Source organism: Protopterus annectens, chromosome 4.part1, assembly GCF_019279795.1.
Source record: "Protopterus annectens isolate FY-2018-M chromosome 4.part1, PAN1.0, whole genome shotgun sequence".
Lineage (NCBI taxonomy): Eukaryota > Metazoa > Chordata > Ceratodontiformes > Protopteridae > Protopterus > Protopterus annectens.
Window position 1 is genome coordinate 557063592 of NC_056734.1, and position 18141 is coordinate 557081732.

At 38.7% G+C, this 18141-nt stretch overlaps 1 protein-coding gene across 1 annotated transcript in view; it reads left to right on the forward strand.

Annotated features, from left to right (window-relative positions):
- FARSB (phenylalanyl-tRNA synthetase subunit beta) overlaps positions 1 to 18141 on the forward strand; it is a 907972-nt gene that overhangs the window by 39577 nt on the left and 850254 nt on the right. Inside the window, exons 3-4 of the mRNA XM_044070366.1 lie at positions 10866 to 11020; positions 16087 to 16159. Coding sequence (XP_043926301.1) covers positions 10866 to 11020; positions 16087 to 16159 — 228 coding nt within the window. The remainder of the gene's footprint in view (positions 1 to 10865; positions 11021 to 16086; positions 16160 to 18141) is intronic.

Below are 18141 nucleotides of genomic sequence, written 5' to 3' on the forward strand. Positions count from 1 at the left end.
AAATTTGCTACTCTTTTTAACAAATTTCTATTATCTTTTGTTTTGTTTATGGAGCTCTTCTCCCCAGGCCTCCACTGAAAATGGGCTCATTTCAGCCCAGTGGACTTTCCTGCTCAACAAAAGCAAATAAATAAATAAATGAAATAAAATAAGCAACAAGTTTTGCACACCTTGCCAATCAAATCACCTTTACACACTTTGGCAAACGTTTCTGCAGACGTAACATTGCACTTAGAACCTGTAACGACTTTGAGCTCTGTCAGTTTGCCATTTATCCGAACATATCGCCTTTGAGCTCTGTCAGTTTGCCATTTATCTGAACAGTACAAAATACTTAATTCTTTGCTGTTAAATCTACTGCATTGACCGTTTCATGAAGCACTAACACACCCATCAGCATAGAGTAGTGTTGCCACTGTCTAACTGATCATCTCGTTTCTTACAATTATCTCTTTTAGTAAAAGAGTGCCCACATTCTTTCTTTTGATTTGATTTACAAAATGTGATTCCATTTATTCCATTTGTGGCATTGTTGACCAAAAGCTAAACACTTTTCTCTTTTTTAGATTCATGATTACTGCCACAGTTACAACAGTTGGCAATGAAAATAGGTTGGGGCCCATGCTTTGAGTTTGCTGACTCACTCTTGTGCTTCACTGAGGCTGTGCAAAGTCTGGAATGTGCTAGAAAGTTCTGGGGAGACCTGTAACAGTCCTTGGGAAACCCCATACCTGCCATGGGCTCAGGCTCGTTTCTTTTAATAACGTGCTGCATACTATCAACTTGAGCTTTATCGCTGTGCCTTCTAGAGCTGCTCACATTTGTGTGCTTTTCTGTAAGCTTGTATATCTGACAAATCTCAGTGGCCTTATTGAAAGTTAAATCACTGTCGCAAAGCAAAATCTTTCTCACAGCATCCTCCTCTATACCATACACATCTTGTCAACTCATCCCTTAAGTCACCAAATCTGCATGTTTTTGGCTTTATTTCTCAGGTCAGTTATATACGCTGCAAAAGTTTCACCAGGCATTTGATCCTTTGTGTAAAATAAGTGCCTTTCCATTGTAATATTTGGTGTGGAAGTTGCACATTTCTGTAAATTTACGTTTTAAGCACTCGGGGTCCTCCCTTGACCCAAACTGGAAAATCCAAACTGCTGCAAAATAATAATCAATAAAGAACACCAAACGTCGAGAAAAACCTTTATGAAATAGCAAAGCTTTCGGGTTACTACCCTTCTTCAGTACTAATACTCCTCCCTTGACCCCCAGCCTGTACAATAATGTGTGACGGTTTTCCCCTTCTCCAGTATCAGTAGCAGGTGCATACCACAAATGAGCATTCCCTTTCTATAGCTTCTGACCCAGCTAAATTGAGAAGAATAAATGCTGTTGTATGGTCATCCTTTGTTAGAAAATGCAGCCTGTATGAAAATGTTGTACTCTTGCTCAAACACTAAGTTATCAGCAATATTATTGCCAAACACAAGTGCACTGGGTTTTCGAAATCCTTCTGCCATGCCCACAAAGTATAAACAAACACACTGAAAATATAGCCCTTGTAATTATGTACAAACAAACTGTTCTTTGAGCTTGTAACAACATTCAAATGCACAGTAAACTCTTTGAAATACATTACTTAGCAAAATATGCTCTATAATGGCTGTACTCTGCAAAATATGCCTTGTAATGGCAGTACTTTGTGAAACAGCTTTACTGTAACACTGCACAAATATGTGAACACTTTATACACTTATGAAAACTTGGATATCTTTGCTTAATACAAAAATAAATATGCTTTGCAAAAAATGTGGTAATTTCCTTTGATTTATTCGTTTTATGCAATCGGACTTTTAACATTTTCCGTAGTAAGTTGAATATTTTTTTCAATATTGTACATATTTGCTTGTGCAAAAATTATTTAGAACGTTCTGTATGTCTTGTTTCATATTATGCAAATAAGAAATAGTGCTGCGCAAGTTTCAATACCTGAAATTCATTTCTGAACTGTTTTACGAAGTATGCACATTTTTGGGATGGTCTACTGCTGTATATTCCACTAACATCTGGATAAGTGCCTTAAATCCATTTTTGCCAAGCTATTTTAAGTTTTATGCCCCTTTTAGTATTCCGGTTCTGACTTCAGGCCTTTTCAGATATGTCATTTCTGTCACCATGTCATATAGACACACCATTTCTGACACCATGTCCTTTTAGACATGCCACTTCTGACACCATGTGGCTTGTTCTCCTCTGTTAAAAATAATAAGGCGGCTTGGGGTTTTGTTCAGATGCTTTAATACATACAAACATATCAAGATGGATAGCAGCATCTTTAAATACAAACAAACTATCAAACAGAGCTTACATACATACATGTTCACATCTCAACAGCAAACTACAAAATGGCAATCAGACTTGCACGTGCTCAGTACTTCTCTGTAGTGCAAGCCCTTGGCTGGTTTCTTAAAGGTATATACACACTCATTGATCTACAGTTCTGAAAGACTTCCTATCCAAAAGCTGGCTGTGTTCTTCCTCAGCACCAGGATAAATTATATTCCTAAATGTGAACAAATACCTGTTCATACCTTACATGTCCTTATTCTCCCTTCTTCACTTATTTTCATACTTCTGTCAATTTCTCTTCCCTTGCTTTCTCTCTAAATATACCATAAGTCTGCTATTCTCTCACTTCATATTGCAGTCCCTGTTTGTATTATACTAACTTACCTTAACTTCTCCATCAACTGGCTAAAGTTTTTCTAAATATTGAATCGTCATATAGCCTATATCTGTTTTTAAGCAATGTATTCATAATGTCAAATTTGGTATAATTTATTTAAACTCTAGATGCTTTTTGGGTTATTTTTCAAGATTGTGAAATTATTGGTCTTAACATGTTTTGTTACACTTGAACTTTTCTCTTCTGGCCTCTGATGAAAATGGGATCTTATTCAGACGGACTTTCCTGGTTTGATATATATATATATGTATGTATCTATATATGTGTATGTTTATATATATATATATATATATATATATATATATATATATATATATACACATATATAAATATAATGTATGTACACAGATTTTTATATATATATATATATATATATATATATATATATATATATATATATATATGTATATATAATGTGTGCCTGACGTATAAAGCCTTGTCCAACCCGGAATTAATGGACATGCTGCACCTCAGAAAATCCAAATCCCATCGAGCTTCGCGCTCGAGAGACTTGAACCTCAGCGCTGAAATAAATAGGACATGCTGGAGGGACAGATTCATAATCCAGAGGCTCCCTTCACTCTGGAATAAAATCCCAGTCCAGGTTAGGCAGAGTCCCTCATTGACTCTCTTCAAGAGGAATCTTGATGAGTGGATGGGAGATCATAGGTTTACCCCGGGTATCACTTCTGTGTCACTGTTAGACAGAGGCACAGTATACTAACCTCGAAAAAGGGCATAGCAAAATTAATTTAAAATATATATATATATATATATATATATATATATATAAAATGTGTGTGTATCTTCTTCTTCTTTCGGCTTTTCCCGCTTAGGGGTCGCCACAGCGGATCATCTGTCCGCTCATGATTGACAGTGGAGTTTTACTGTGTCGAGTTGCCAGCCCGGCACTCAACCTTCCACAGAAGGCACACACTCACACCTAGGGCCAATTTAGAGTGTCCAATCCACCTACTGCATGTCTTTGGGATATGGGAGGAAACCGGAGCAACCACAGGGAGGACATGCAGACTCCGCACATAAGGCACCCCAGCCGAGAATCAAACCAGAGAACCTCTTGCTGTTTGGCGGCAACGCTAACTGCTGCACCACAGTGGCTGGCCGTGTGTGTGTGTGTGTGTGTGTGTGTGTGTGTGTGTGTGTGTGTGTGTGTGTGTGTGTGTGTGTGTGATATAGATATATATATATATATATATATATATATATATATATATATATATATATTGACATTTGATAGAAGTGTGAAGAACAAAACTACTTTCCAGTATTAAGACTTTCATTACATTTGTGACAATCTGCTTACTTTGTTTGTGTCTTTCGGCTTTTCCCGGTTAGGGGTCGCCACAGCGGAACTCCGGTCCGCTAATGATTGGCTGTAGATTTTTACGTGCCGAGTTGCCAGCCCTGATGCACAACCTTCAATGAAGGTACACTCATTCACGCTTGTCTACACACAGAAGACGCTCTAGCTGAGAATCGAACAAGACAATGTCTTACTCTGAGGCAACAACGCTACCGCAGCACCACCACTGCAGTATGACAATCTACAGTTACATATATGAAGTCCCAGTTTTTCCATTGGAGAAAAAACAACACTTTGCTACATTTGTAGCAAGGGGCTTACTGCAGATAGGTACAACACCCAGCTCTTCTACTAAAAAAAAAATCACTTGATTGTAACAAACTGATTGCTGTTGTAGCAGTTAGTTTACTGCAGTAAGATACATGCTCCTCCATCTCTTCCATTTAATCTGTCACTAGCCAGTTTATTGGTTTGTTGCAGTTTAGCAAACACGAAGCCCTGAAGTGCCTTTCTCTTTCTGTACAGATATATAGAATTGCCGGTATAGAAAGAAAGCAGAAATTGCTTTTCTTTTCCAGTTGCGCCCCCTAATGCTTTGAGCTTGGGGCAGCTGCTCCCTTTACTCCACCTTTGCTGTGCTTCTGCTGCCTTGCTGTTTCAAGAGTTGACATTTGAGTTTCATATAGAGTTGGGCATTATCTCTCTTTGATCTTGAAATACTGTACTAAGTTGACTTATGTGTACTCTGGGGTTTATTTTTACATAAGACACGTTTAACTCGTGCTTTGCAGACTGTCAGAGGAACACATTTCTCTAACCAACCGCAGTTCACATTTGTAAACATCATCAGTTTCTTGCACTTTTTCTGATCAGCAATCTTAATTCATCAGTTTGCTTAGACCATTTTGCAGCAGTCTGCATATATGAACTTGCTGAGAAATTGACACAGCATGTTTTAATGAATCTGCCAGATTAGACACTTTTTTATTAACATTCTTTAAGGCAACCACTTGTATGTTTGTAATACTAATTAGGTCACTATAATCTGTGCTTTCAGGATGTCTGCTTTGATTTGATACCACCCCAACCATTTGTTTAGCCAGCCTGTTACACATGTTAGTAGATTCTGTTTTCCTTTAATGGCAGTCTTAAGGACCACTACCACCTTTTGTAACCCATTTTAAAATCTTGCACAGACTGTTCAAGTTCCGTTCCTTTAATTTTTGTGTACAGAAGCCATCAATCTTGCTATTCCTTTCTCCTGTTTAGAAACTGTGTGATGGCCTTTGTAATTCCTTGTTTTAGGTATCGCAGCTGTGCCTCCATTTATTAACTTTTTCTCTTTGGACCTCAGACTTTTTTGACACTTTACCTGATCTCTAAAATTTTGCTGAATTCTTTTTGCAAATGTGTAATAACTAGAGATGGTAGTCTGTTTGCAGCCTGACTTTTTGATGCAGACATTCTTGCACTGCATACGTGCTGGCATATTGGATTGCATTACAGCCACTCTTTGAAAATGGGCTTGTACTTCCTTTTCAATTACACATTGCTTGGTACCCTTAGCCTCCAGTGTTTATATTTCAATATTGGGGTAGGGCAGCCTCAGGCCGATTCACTGGCTCACTGCAGCTTAGTTAATGTGGCATTACACGTCATCTTCCTTAGCTTAAACTTGACTTGCCCTTTAACACAAGGCACTGCTGTTTTCACAGAAAGTTTTGTTTGTGGTACATACAATTTTCTTATTAACAGACGATCCTCTTATTGAAACAAGTATTTATTTTTCTTTCAGCCACAGCACTTAAAAGTGCAAAACATGATATGTGGTGTATATTTGAGGAGAATTATCGTTAACTACTGTTTCAGAACATGGCACAGAGTAGTGTCCGGCTTATAAGTGATTAATGTCTCTCTCACCTTGTTGAGTTGTAGCACAGAAAAACACTATGTCATCTTTATGAAAGTTATTGGTTTTCTAGTTCAGTTTATTTTTTATTGCAAAAACTCACTAACGCTTGAATTTTATTAACCTAGCTTCTCAATACCTTTTTCATTCGTATTCATGAGTATACAGCTTTCTTACGCAAAATTCAGCAGTTTCACCAATGCACACCGTTCATAGGCTACAGTTGAGCGATAACTTTGGTCAATATTTCAGCAGTGCTTACAGTAATTGGCAGTCCCCACAAAACTAGTGTTTGCTGCTTGACAACTTTGTCTTGTACTGCTATTGTCACGTACCATGTATGAACTTTTAAATATGTTGTACTGGGCAAAATTCTTCACACAACATTTGCCAAAGTATTTAGTTTAAAAGACTGCTCAACACTTTATTTCCCCCCACCAGGGACAGAGTTGGCAGCTGGATTAAGTTTTTGCTTACATGTGAACACTACATGTGACATTGCACAGGGAATGTAGCTCATATCTCCTATATTACAGTTGCATTCATTACCCTGGGTATCGCATTTAGTCCTGACTTGTAGGCTTTTTTGCTTACTTTCACTATCATAGCTTGGACACTTTTGGTTCATAAGAAACTATCATCATAGGAGAATCAAAGCAACTTTTAAGCTAAATGAACTTAATTCTGTGATATATTTGTTAGCTGTAAGAAATGTGATTTACGATTGGCAGTACTCTCACTCGTTCCAATGCAGTGTTTGGCAGAACAGATGGTAGTTAAGTACCACAGAAACTTACCTTTTGTCAGTCTTTGGCGTGGTCTACAAGTAATCTCTACACTTTGTAGGCCATTTAGGTTATTTCAGTTACATAAATTCTTGTCCCTGCATTAAACCAAGAGGCCTGGCAACTGCTGTCTTTCTGGCCCAGTTCAAATTTCTGCATCTTATTGAAATTACAGAACCCTTCTTCATACTAGGCTCATTCTTTCTCGATTGTCTGCTCTGCGTGGTGTCCACAAACAGTGGTGATACGTCCTCACTCTAGGCACTCATTTTCTCAGTCTCTGTCATTAGCCCACTTTTCAGAAGGAGGCTGGAGGAAGGGCTTGTGTCTTCATTAACTTTCCCCATGGGCTTCCTCCTCATCTTCCCCTCAGGCTGTCCAGCAAGATCCTGGGTGCTGTCACAAAATATTTAAACAAAAGCGCATAGACAGTTGTGTGTGTGTGTGTGTGTGTGTGTGTGTGTGTGTGTGTGTGTGTGTGTGTGTGTGTGTGTGTGTGTGTGTGTGTGTGTGTGTGTGTGTGTGTGTGTGTGTGTGCTGAAAAGCTCCCAAAAAAAAAGTTTTAAGTAAAAAATAGTAAGAACAAAGATAAACACCAATCACATTTTAAGTATACATACTTCTGAAGTAAATACATAACATGCAATAAAGGAATATTCAGAATGGATGGAAATACAATATATATATATATATATATATATATAGAAATTTTCATGTAGTATGGCAAGAAACTAAGCAGAAATATGGTAAGACTAAGGTCAATACATTGCTGAACCACGGTACTAGGCATGAAGTAAGTAAATATACAGATAAAGTTGTGTGAACTTTGGAAGTTAATAAATAAATTAAAGAACAGTAGTAAGGGAATATGGGAACTGAGTGTAACAAGAGCTAACTGGTATGGAATATGACGGAAAAAAAATGTTTACGTAGTAGTAAGAGAGCACTAAAAGTGATACAGTTAAGTTAGGTTATCCCTGAATGTTTCTTGGGTATTAGTTTAGAGCATGAACATATCCAATTTGATAGAAAAAAAAGATTTAAGCTGTTTCTTGAAGGCATTTTTGTCTTTAAGTAGTCTAAGGGCTAAAGGGAATGTGTTCCAATCAACCGAGTGACAATAGAGTATTTTCCCAAAGGTTTTGTTTGGCTTATGAACTTCAAGAAAGTATTGATTAGTACTTCTTAATGGGCGTTGAGGAGTATAAAGTGTTAGAGAATTTGCAAGGGATGGGCAGGATTTAGGATTGTTTAGTATATTGTGGGCTATAAGGAGTTGGGATTGAGGGAGTTGGAAAATCCAGGTCAGTGTAAAGCCTTTCATGAGAGACAGTGATGGGATTTGTAAGGTTGATTTGCAGCAAATCTGGCTACTTTGTTATATGTGGTTTCTAGTTTGGATATTAGATTACTCTGTATATGGGTAAGAATAGGTGAAGCATAGAGTAGGGATGGTAGAAGCAGGGATTGGGCAAGGGATGGCCTGGATGCACAGGGAAGAAAGTTTTTGTGACTGTAAATCAGACCTAGTTTTTGGTGTTTTTTATTGAGCTATGAATGTGATGGTTGAATTTAAGTTCATCAATTATTGCTCCAAGGAGTTTTGTTTAGGTGTTAACAGAAATTTTAGTTCCATTAAGGGATGTTACAGAAAAGTTCTGTTTTGCATGTTCCAGATTTTTAGGTAGGGAAAAGTAGTAGCTAAATGCGAGCAAAACTAAGCAGGAGTTGGTTGGATTGTAGCTAGCTTTCAACTGAGTGGAGTGAGTTTTTGTGTAAGGGATTGAATGTTTTCTATGTTGTCAGCAGAGTTGATGATGATCGCGTCATCAGCATACTGAATAAGATTGGATTGGGGGCAGGATGAGAAAAGGTCATTGGTAAATACATTTAAGAGGAGAGGGCCCAGTATTGATCCTTGTGGTACCCCTGTCCTAACTGTTAGAAAGGGGGAGTAGGAAGAGTTCCATCTTAACAGCCTGATGTCTATTAGTGAGGTAATCACAGAACCAGGAGGTGGTGGAGTTCGAGAAGCCTAGGTTGCAGAGTTTATGGTGAAGTATGGTATGAGATACAGTGCTTTCGACAGGTCCAGAAAGAGGGCTGATGCTATTTTGCTATTATCCCTGACTTGAGCAATGTTATTAGTAAAGGATACAAGAGTGGTAGCTGTGCTATGTGTGGGGCGGAAGCCGTGTTGAGTTGGTGTGAGTAGGTTTTCTTGTAGCAGATGATTAAGTATTTGCTTATTGATACACTTTTCCAGTATTTTGGAGAGAGGAGACAGTATGGCAATTGGTTGGCTCAGTGGAGTTTCCTCCTTTATGAAGAGGTACTACAAAAAATTTCTTCCAAATATCAGGGAATTTGCCTTCCTTTATGGATCTATTAATCAGGATAGGTATGGGGTAAGCTAGAGATGTAGCTGCATGTTTAAGGAATAATGGAGGAAGGTCATCAGCTGACGGTGAACCAGGTTTTAGTTTAGTTAAGAGCAACTTGATATAAGAGGTGGGAACAGGGGATAGTGAGAATGAGAGTGAGGGTGAGAGAGGTGAATCCGAGTCAGATGAAGATGTAGATGGATTGAAAGAGGTGCGGGTGAAGAAGTTGGTTACAATAAGTTTTCAATGGTTTCAATGAAGAACTTGTTAAGGAGGGTTGCTATTTCCATAGGAGTCTTATCAGAATAAGGTGTGGGTGGGGTAGGAGTTACCAGGTGAGAAGTTTATTGATAAGAGTTCCAGAATTTGTTAGGATTACAGTAGGGATTAAGTGAGGATTGGTAATAGTTTTTTTTATCAAGATTGATTTGTTTCTTAGCTTTTTTTCTAAGTTCCCTGTAAGAGATAAGGTTGGAAGAAGTAATATTGCCTTTCCAAGTTTTCCAAGCTTTATCTCTGGTCTTCATGAGTGTAAGGGTAGTCTTAGTTAGCCATAGGGCATATCTAAATTTAACGAAAGTTTTCCTAGTGGGGGCAAGGGAGTTTGAGGATGGATAGAAAGGTATTGTTGAAGTGTAGGACTGCTTCATCGAGAGTGAGATTAGAGAGAGGATGAGAGGAAGTGATTTCTGGAATAGGCAGAGGACCAGCTCACTTACCCATTTAATAAATGCAGAGTAAATTAAATAAAAATGAAGCTACATGTAAAAATTCAACACTCATTTTAATCAAACTTTGTTTATTGAAGTACAATTAAAACATCTTAAGACTACTAGCCTGAAGAGAATTCCCTCGTTTTTTTTTTTTTTTTTTATGTTTTTAAGTCTAGCCTTGCCTATTGAGACTTTTGGACTAGCAAGCTTAGCTTTCACTGTGTACAGTTTTAAGAAGGAATGCTTAAATTAAAACTGAACATGGGACAGGCATTTTCCTTCACTAGGCTTCAGGACCGTATGGGGTGTTGAGTTTTTACATTGTGTGTAAAATGCTGCTTGATTTAAATAGGAAAAAGGAGCACTGAAGTCAACATTTTTTTTCTGAATTCATCAACTGATAAGGAACCTGTCAACCACACTGTTTTTCATCAAGTTAAGGGGAGTCTGTTTGAGGTTGCTTCCCCACATTCTTGCAACTTAGCAAATTATGCTATATAATGTGCATGGACATATTGCAGGAGACTGCAGGTGCGGCAGCTGGTATAAATCTACCACTGCTCCGTGGCCGTCCACCTGTGTACCACTTCTTCCCCCAGAGCACCAGGCAGAGACCTTCCATTAATTCATTCAGCAGTGGATGCAGTCTTTCTGTCCATTATTAGCAGATGATTTAAGTATGTACAAGCACATTTCACAATTTTGCTTGTTAATTTTGAGTTTGTGATTGACTGTGAGTTGAATGGTGGCATGTGCCAACCACTAGCTCAGATTTCCCACTTACTGATGTGTTGCTGTTTCAGTCTTGGTGATGAGCAGGGGGCATAGTGACCTGATTGCTGCTGCTTTTTGGCTAAATAAGTATTGATGTTTTTTCTTTTCAGTTTTTCTAAGCTACTTCAAATCTCTTCTGCCTGCAGGGCGAATTTTATATCGTCCAAAAATCAGATGCTGTCTTAACGAACATTTGAATTTTTCACATTTTTCCTGGCTGTTTATTCCAGACCTCAGAAAAGGAAATAATCGTCAGAGAACAAGGCAGTGACAAAGCTGATGGAGCATCAGATGTTGTGCTGTACAAAATTGATGTTCCTGCCAATCGCTATGATCTGTTGTGCTTGGAAGGCTTGGTCCGAGGGCTCCAGGTCTTCAAAGAAAGGTATGTAAGATTGCTTCATTGCTTAAGTGTGTAAAGGGTCAATTCATAAATAGTCCTGGAGCATTTTGATATTTTTTCAGATTTAGTTTTTTTAGAGTTTTTTTCTGAAAAATATTTAGTAAATACCGTCCATTTTGAAGCAACTGCAAAAGTCCATGGTTGTGCTGTGTTCCATGCTCCAGTAGCAGGTCATATTGGTATACTTATTATATCAAAAACTGAGTGATGATTAAGTGGATAAGTTGTTAAGTAATTAATTTATAGTACACACTACAGTCTTTCATCTTAAGGTTTTCCTGTTTTTGAATGGCACACTTGGTAGCACAGAAATGGTGCATATTGTAGTATAATTGTGTGCATTGTCATTCCTCCCCTCCCCTGTTGTCCCTGTTTAGCCCACTTGTGGGCTGTTTTGTCTTGCATATTACTCCTGACTGGCTTCCCCCATCTTAACTAACATAAAGAGACCACCTACCAAAACAAAAAAAAAAACTTATTTCGTAGCATGAGATAGAAGAATCCAATACTGAGCATGAGATACTGCACTGGATGGCATCATGAACGTGGTGGCTGATAAGCTGATAAACTAGCTCAATTTCATCTTCCAGTGTGCTGACACTTGACATTCAGTTGGGCAAGCAGTGTGAGGAGAACTAAGGATGCATATGCCCCAGGCTCTTAGAGTGGCCTTCCTCACGCCAAGTCTGTCTCGCTATGAAGTCTGGACTATTCCAGAACTCCATGAGAACTCTACTCACCCTGCTACCTCCCTCATGGCTAGGCACACCCATCTTCCCTGCCTCTGCTGTTAAGCATGTGAGCCACTATTTGAACTTAGGTTACCTATGGCAATAGTCAAGGCTTCATCTCTCTGTGCCACCAATGAGGTTATAATTGCGGGCATTGATATTTTGAATATAATGCTGATACTTGTAAAAAGTCCTCCCCTGCACATTTTTTTCATTACTGGGATCAGAATAATTTGTCCAAGTAGCACAGAATCACAGATTTAGTGTCTGTCAGTAAGGCAACAAGCTTGCCAGTTGTTTTTGTAAATGGGCCACCAGTATCATAGTTTTATGCAACTGGGACTAATTATTCAAAACCATGAATGCTTATTGGGCTATTCAGGCTGCATGCCCATGATAAATTCAGCATTGCTCATGGAAAATAGTTCATCCACACAGTGACAGTTCAGAAGCAGCCCAGCTATAAAACCAATATGAATCCCTTATTCCATTTTTGATGATTTGCTGCAAACTAATTAATTTTATGTAGACAGCCTAGCTAAACATTTCCACTCCAGCACACATATACACCAGCAGCTAAAAGACTGTTAGTGTGTTGCATAAAAGTTGTAGTAGAAAAATATTTACTGTGCCATAGTTAAATAGCTGGCCACAGGTACATGCTAATAAATGTCTGTTTTATTAAAAATGTCAGCAGCTACATTGCAATAGGTAGCTGCACAGACATCATCACATATATATTCACAGTAAATCTCCAAGGGATCACTGGATGCTACAGTATGTGAAAGGCGATGGAAAAGAAAGGAAGTTCTGTTTCATAAAGATAAATTACATTTTGTTAAAGTAATGGCATAGCGTAATGGCAATAGTTCATGTTTAGGTTTGGGTTATGCAGTATTTACCTGTGTCTAGTGTGGTTTAAGTATGAAGATGTAAACCATTCCATCCACAAGTAAACCCTGCATTACCCACACCTCAATGTGAATTATTGCAGAGTTTTTATCCTAGAGCTTGACAGAGGTTCATACGCACTTGAAACCATTGGAATATCTTGTTACTCTCAAAATGTTGGTGAGTAAATAATGCCTGTAAGTTTGGAAGTTAAGTCTACTATCATGTATTTTGGAGATGTCTTCCTATTGATTACTTTCAGTGGGAAAGTAAAATGTTTTAATGCAAAAGCCCTCATAGTTTTGCATGACTCTCTTACTATCTTTGGCTATTTTAATTCAGGAGTTTTTAACATTTTGTAAAAAGACTCTATAGTGTGCAGAAGCATAACTGGTACTTTTGCTTTCTCATAGGTTCATAGGTAGGTACTAGGCTATCTGCCCGAGGGCATTTATAAGCCTAGCCAGAGTGTGTTGGCTTTCGCCGCCCCATTGATTAATTAACTGATCTCTGTCAAGCAGAGCCAATGAAGTGATCCCAGGGGTGAATTTTTTGTTACCCATCCACTCGTCAAGGTTTCTCTTGAAGAGCGTTAGTGAGGGGCTCTGCCTAATGTAGTTTGGAATTTTGTTCCAAAGCATGGGGAGTCTCTGTTACTGGAATCTATCCTTCCAATATGTTCTATTTATTGTTGTGGCGAGGTTAAGCTCACTAGAGTGCGTGGCTCGCAGTGACTTGGATTTCTTTAGGTGGAGCATGTCCATCAATTCTGAGTTGGACATGGCTTAAGTCGGGCAGAGATAACCTCTGAGTAAGCGATATGCCACTGAGTACAGCCGGAGTTTTTTCAGTCGGGCTGCATAGGACATATGTTTGAGGCCAGTAATCCTCTTGGTGAGGTACTTTTGTGGTCTGTCCAGCTGTTGGAAGTGTCTTGTGAGGTACATCCCAAATGAGGCATTGTACTCTGATAATAATAATAATTGGTTCTGTAGCCTAGATTAAAATTGATATTAACATATGGGTACTAGAGGTTTTGTTGAAACTGCAGACTGTTTTGTAGTAGTAAAGTACTAAAGTTGTAAAACTTGGTAGAACTAAAATTCTGACTGTGAGAAAGCTGAAATAATGGTATAACAATCTATTTTGATAGCTGAGAAAAGAAAATTTAATTCCAAATTTTAAAAAAAGGTGAAATGAGCAGTACATTCCTTAATTACAAAAAAACTTGCCACTGTTTTTAGGCAGGTAAGACACCTGGAACACTTTAGCTTCAAATAGTTTAGCAGGAAGATCTTGCACTGCAGTGAATATAGTGTGTTACTGGCAACTATAAACAAACCAATTTTGTTTAAACAGTCTTTTGTTCAGTGCTGTGGTACTGTTGTATAATTGTGATTTCCAAGCGTGTGTATGCTGTCTTACCACCTGTAGTAACACTGATACTGCGAGAGGATTTTATTCTCGTTACGAAGCATTTTTCTGGCTTGGTGTTTATATGTTTGATTTGGTTTACTGGCAACAGTAACGTCTTTAAATTGTGAATCTGGGTTTCATAAGTCCTGCAGGGTTTGTGTGTGTGTGTGTGTGTGTGTGTGTGTGTGTGTGTGTGTGTGTGTGTGTGTGTGGGGGGGTGCCAAGTGTGAATGCAGATGATCTTCATTTATATCGGGCACCTGTATGATTTGGGTCTCTGCTGTTGCATATTCAGAAAACCAATTTCCATTGCAGTTAGTTCATTATAACCTTGGAAAGTTCAGAGCTGTTGCACAGTGTTAGCTTGTTAAGCAGCCTCTTAAGTGGTTATACATCCTTTACTCCTTAGGAAAAAAAAAAAAAACTTATCTTCTTGGGATTTGAACTTCATGACTGATATGCATTCCACAACCCATCTCCACTCAAACTATCTAGTTTATTGGTTCTGAATTTGGTCTCTTGGAAGAAGCTGTTTTCTAGTGGCCATCATTTGTGTTTGCAGTGTTAATGAGCTGCACACCCTTCACTATAGGAAACCCTGTTTGATCTTTTACAAGGAACATTCATCTCTTTTGGAATCTTCCACATTTCCTCTCAAAATGGTTTCAAGATTTATATTGTTCTTTAAGCTAGTCCTTTTGTCACTTTTTCCTGGCATCAGAATTCAGGAAGAAGAGGATATTTCTTAACTTGGACCTTGTATCATAATTGAAGGTTGTACCTTAAGATTGTACGAGCTCATAAAGATTTGAGCAGTTGTTTTTGGTTGTGTGGGTCCGTCAGTAGCTTTGCAAGTCTTTCCAACTGCATTGTTGTAACGGCATCACATTTTTGCCATCAATCAGTTGGCTTTCCATTAGAACATGCCACTGTCTGAGAGAACTTTGCCAGGGTCATGTCTGTTTCCAGTGCTTGCTTTAAAAATGTCTCCATTGTGGACATGTTTGCTGTTTGTTTAATGCTTCACATATTCCATAAGCATGTTTGCTGCTTGTTTAATGCTTCACGTATTACATGACTCTGGTATTCTTTGTAACTTCACTGCTTCAGACTTGTCTTCTCCAGCTTGTTCTCTGGAAGTATAAATATTATTGCTTGGTATTCTTTCCATCAGTTGTCTACTGCAAAAGCCCCCCAGACTTGGAAAATATAACAGAGGCATGTTTACTGAAGTACTTATCTGCAAGGTGCCATTCTGTCCTTGGTGCTTGTTACCCTCATGCCATTCCACTCTGACTGGCAGCTTGCTCAGCCATCTGCTTTTGATGGATTTTCCTCCTGCAGGTCTAGTAAGTACATAAAGCTTGGTATGGCTGCATTTTTTTCTGTCACTCAGGTTGAGACCATTTATTGGATGGTGGTTGAAGTGAGTAGTCCAGGAACTACACATACCCTCTAGCCTGGCACAGGGTATCACAGCCTCCATTGGTTGGAGGTGCACTCATCTGCAAGAGTGGAAGCAAGAAAAAAAATTGAGTTGTGTTGTGATGGAAGTATCAGCAGAAGAAATCCATGCAGTGACTCATTGCAGAATGTCTACTCACAAATCAACTGAATCTGACTGCTGTCTGTTAACAATTTCCCCATATTATCTGGGAGGGGGTCAGGAGAAGGTTGTACAACTCAAAACAGTGTTCCATTTTCAGTGTATAAAAAGTTTATCATGTTTCCGTGCAAGATTTGCTGAAAGTCTCGTTTCCTGCAGTTCTGAAAGTTAACTAGTGAAGTATTTTGTTCCCACTAAAAACATATTGTGGACATTGCAGTTTTCCATTTGTAGCCTATGCAGTTTTCCATTTGTAGCCTATGCAGTTTTCCATTTGTAGCCTATGTCATACTTATGTGGTACGTGCTTGCCTTGGCCGGAAGATTTCCTTCTGTTATACTACCACCATGTATATTAGGTTGGTTGAGTGCTGAACTGTAATCTGTTCATATGTTCTATTTCAGATGTGAGGCTCCACGGTATAGGAAGGTAACTCCAGCCAGTGGCGAGCATCTTAAGCTAGTAATTACAACTGAGGTAAGAAATTGGCACACAAGTAAATAGGGTCTTTTGAAATCTTAATTAGTACAAAGGATTAATGTTCTGAACTGTTCATGAACTGCTTCATGTAATTTATGGCTTGATTCCCTTAAGCCTCCATTTTCCTGCTGTGCATCTCTGAGCAAGACAGTTAACCAGGCAGTACTCCTGGGCTGAGTCTGAAAAGGTCATGTGGATCAGTGCTGTACCCCAGTTAACACATACAAAAATATGTATTGGTCAGTAAATGTATATTAAGAATGCTTGTCTTGGGAATAATATCTGTCTCATTTGTTTTCCCCATCTGTCAGTTATGCATTTAGATTTGGTGTAGCTACAGAGTGTTACCAGTACTGCCTAAGTGTAACTGAAATCTTTAAACTTAAATCGCATTAGTTTCTATACATTGCTATAGAACGTTTTTTATAATGATAGTGACAGTTTAAATATGAAGTAAGTGATGATGAAATATCTTCAGCCTTTTTGAGGGCACCTTATTTAGTAGATCATGCTTGTATGGCAGACTGCATTGTTTTCTGCTTTAGATCATCATTGCTACTAATGTTGCCAGCAGAAAATGTTAAACAGTGGCTGAAGTATATGATCTGCCAGTCATCTGGCGTCTTATAATTTTAACATCATAAATTTGATTGTGGTTCTCGGGATTTTGTATGAAAGCATATTTGTTTAATTTCTGTGTTTTATCAGATGCTTTATTTTGATTTTGGTTCTGCTACAATCCAGTCATAACAAAGCTGGCTGAATAAAAACAGGAGGAGACGTCTTCCCAGAAAAAAATGAAAGAAAAGCTATAAAACTTTGTGTAGCTTACAGGGATAAAGACCCGACTGTCACCCAGATATCGTTGGATCAGGTAGCAACCCAGGTGCTGGGAGTGCTATTGATTGAAGGTGGAAGTGAGCTGCTAATGCCTGCTTGCTCCTCCATCCTAGGGGGGAGAGGCACTTTAGTCTGCTGAGTACCATCTTCCTCTGGTGAAAGAGATTCAAAGCATGTAGAATTATGGACCAACTGCCAAGTCACTAGTGCACATTAGCCACATGTAACAAGTCAAGCACATCATCAGCCCCCAGGAGAAGGGGTAGGGACAGTCTGCCAACACCCTAAGCCTGTTATAGATGATGACCCACTGGAGTTCAACTGTTACTCCAGTTTATTTTACTATATTCTGTAGCCTTTTCCCTTAATATTTATTTTAGATTTTTTTCTCTTTTTTTGAGGTGCTTTTTGACGAAGCTTAAAGTTGAGTTAAGCCCTGTCGTAGACTGGCACCCCAATGGTGTGATGAGGCTAGAAACCAAACTAGATGCAACAGTTGGGCTGTTAGAGTAATCCTGGGATTGGGGGACATTGATTGTCAGGCAAGGTTTTAGAGAAAATAGACTGTTTTACAAAGGGCAAGCCCCCCCCCCCCAGCCCCTATAGTTTCCTGTTATATTGTAAATCAGAGGTCACATCTGCTCTGGCTATCATGTCTGCTGCAGTCTTCTCCAAGAAATTGCTGAATTATTATACAAGAATTGGGGGAGCTTGGGGGACTGCAGTCCTGCTAAAACACTGTGAAAGAGTAGACATGTTTCTTTTACCAAGATGCAACTTTTGCTTTTGTTCATTTAAGTATGCCTGCCTCATTACTTCATTTGATGCTTTTATCTGGTTGTGGTGGAGCCTATATATATGCATGTATAGATATTACATATGTTACTTTGGAACCAACTTTGCAGTTGCTTTCTGGGTTCAGTGATAGACATGGTTTTACTGTAACCTTTACTCGAATGTTAATGAAACAACTAAATGTAGAAGGCCTTCCAGGGATTTTTCTGTATTTTTTTCATGATATTTTGATCTGCTAAAAGCTGGAATCAGTACAACTGACAAACATGGAGTAGAGAGAGAGAGCCCTGATGGTGGACTAGCGAACCATGTGCTTGTGGACTAGCGACACAGGTGCTTGGGGA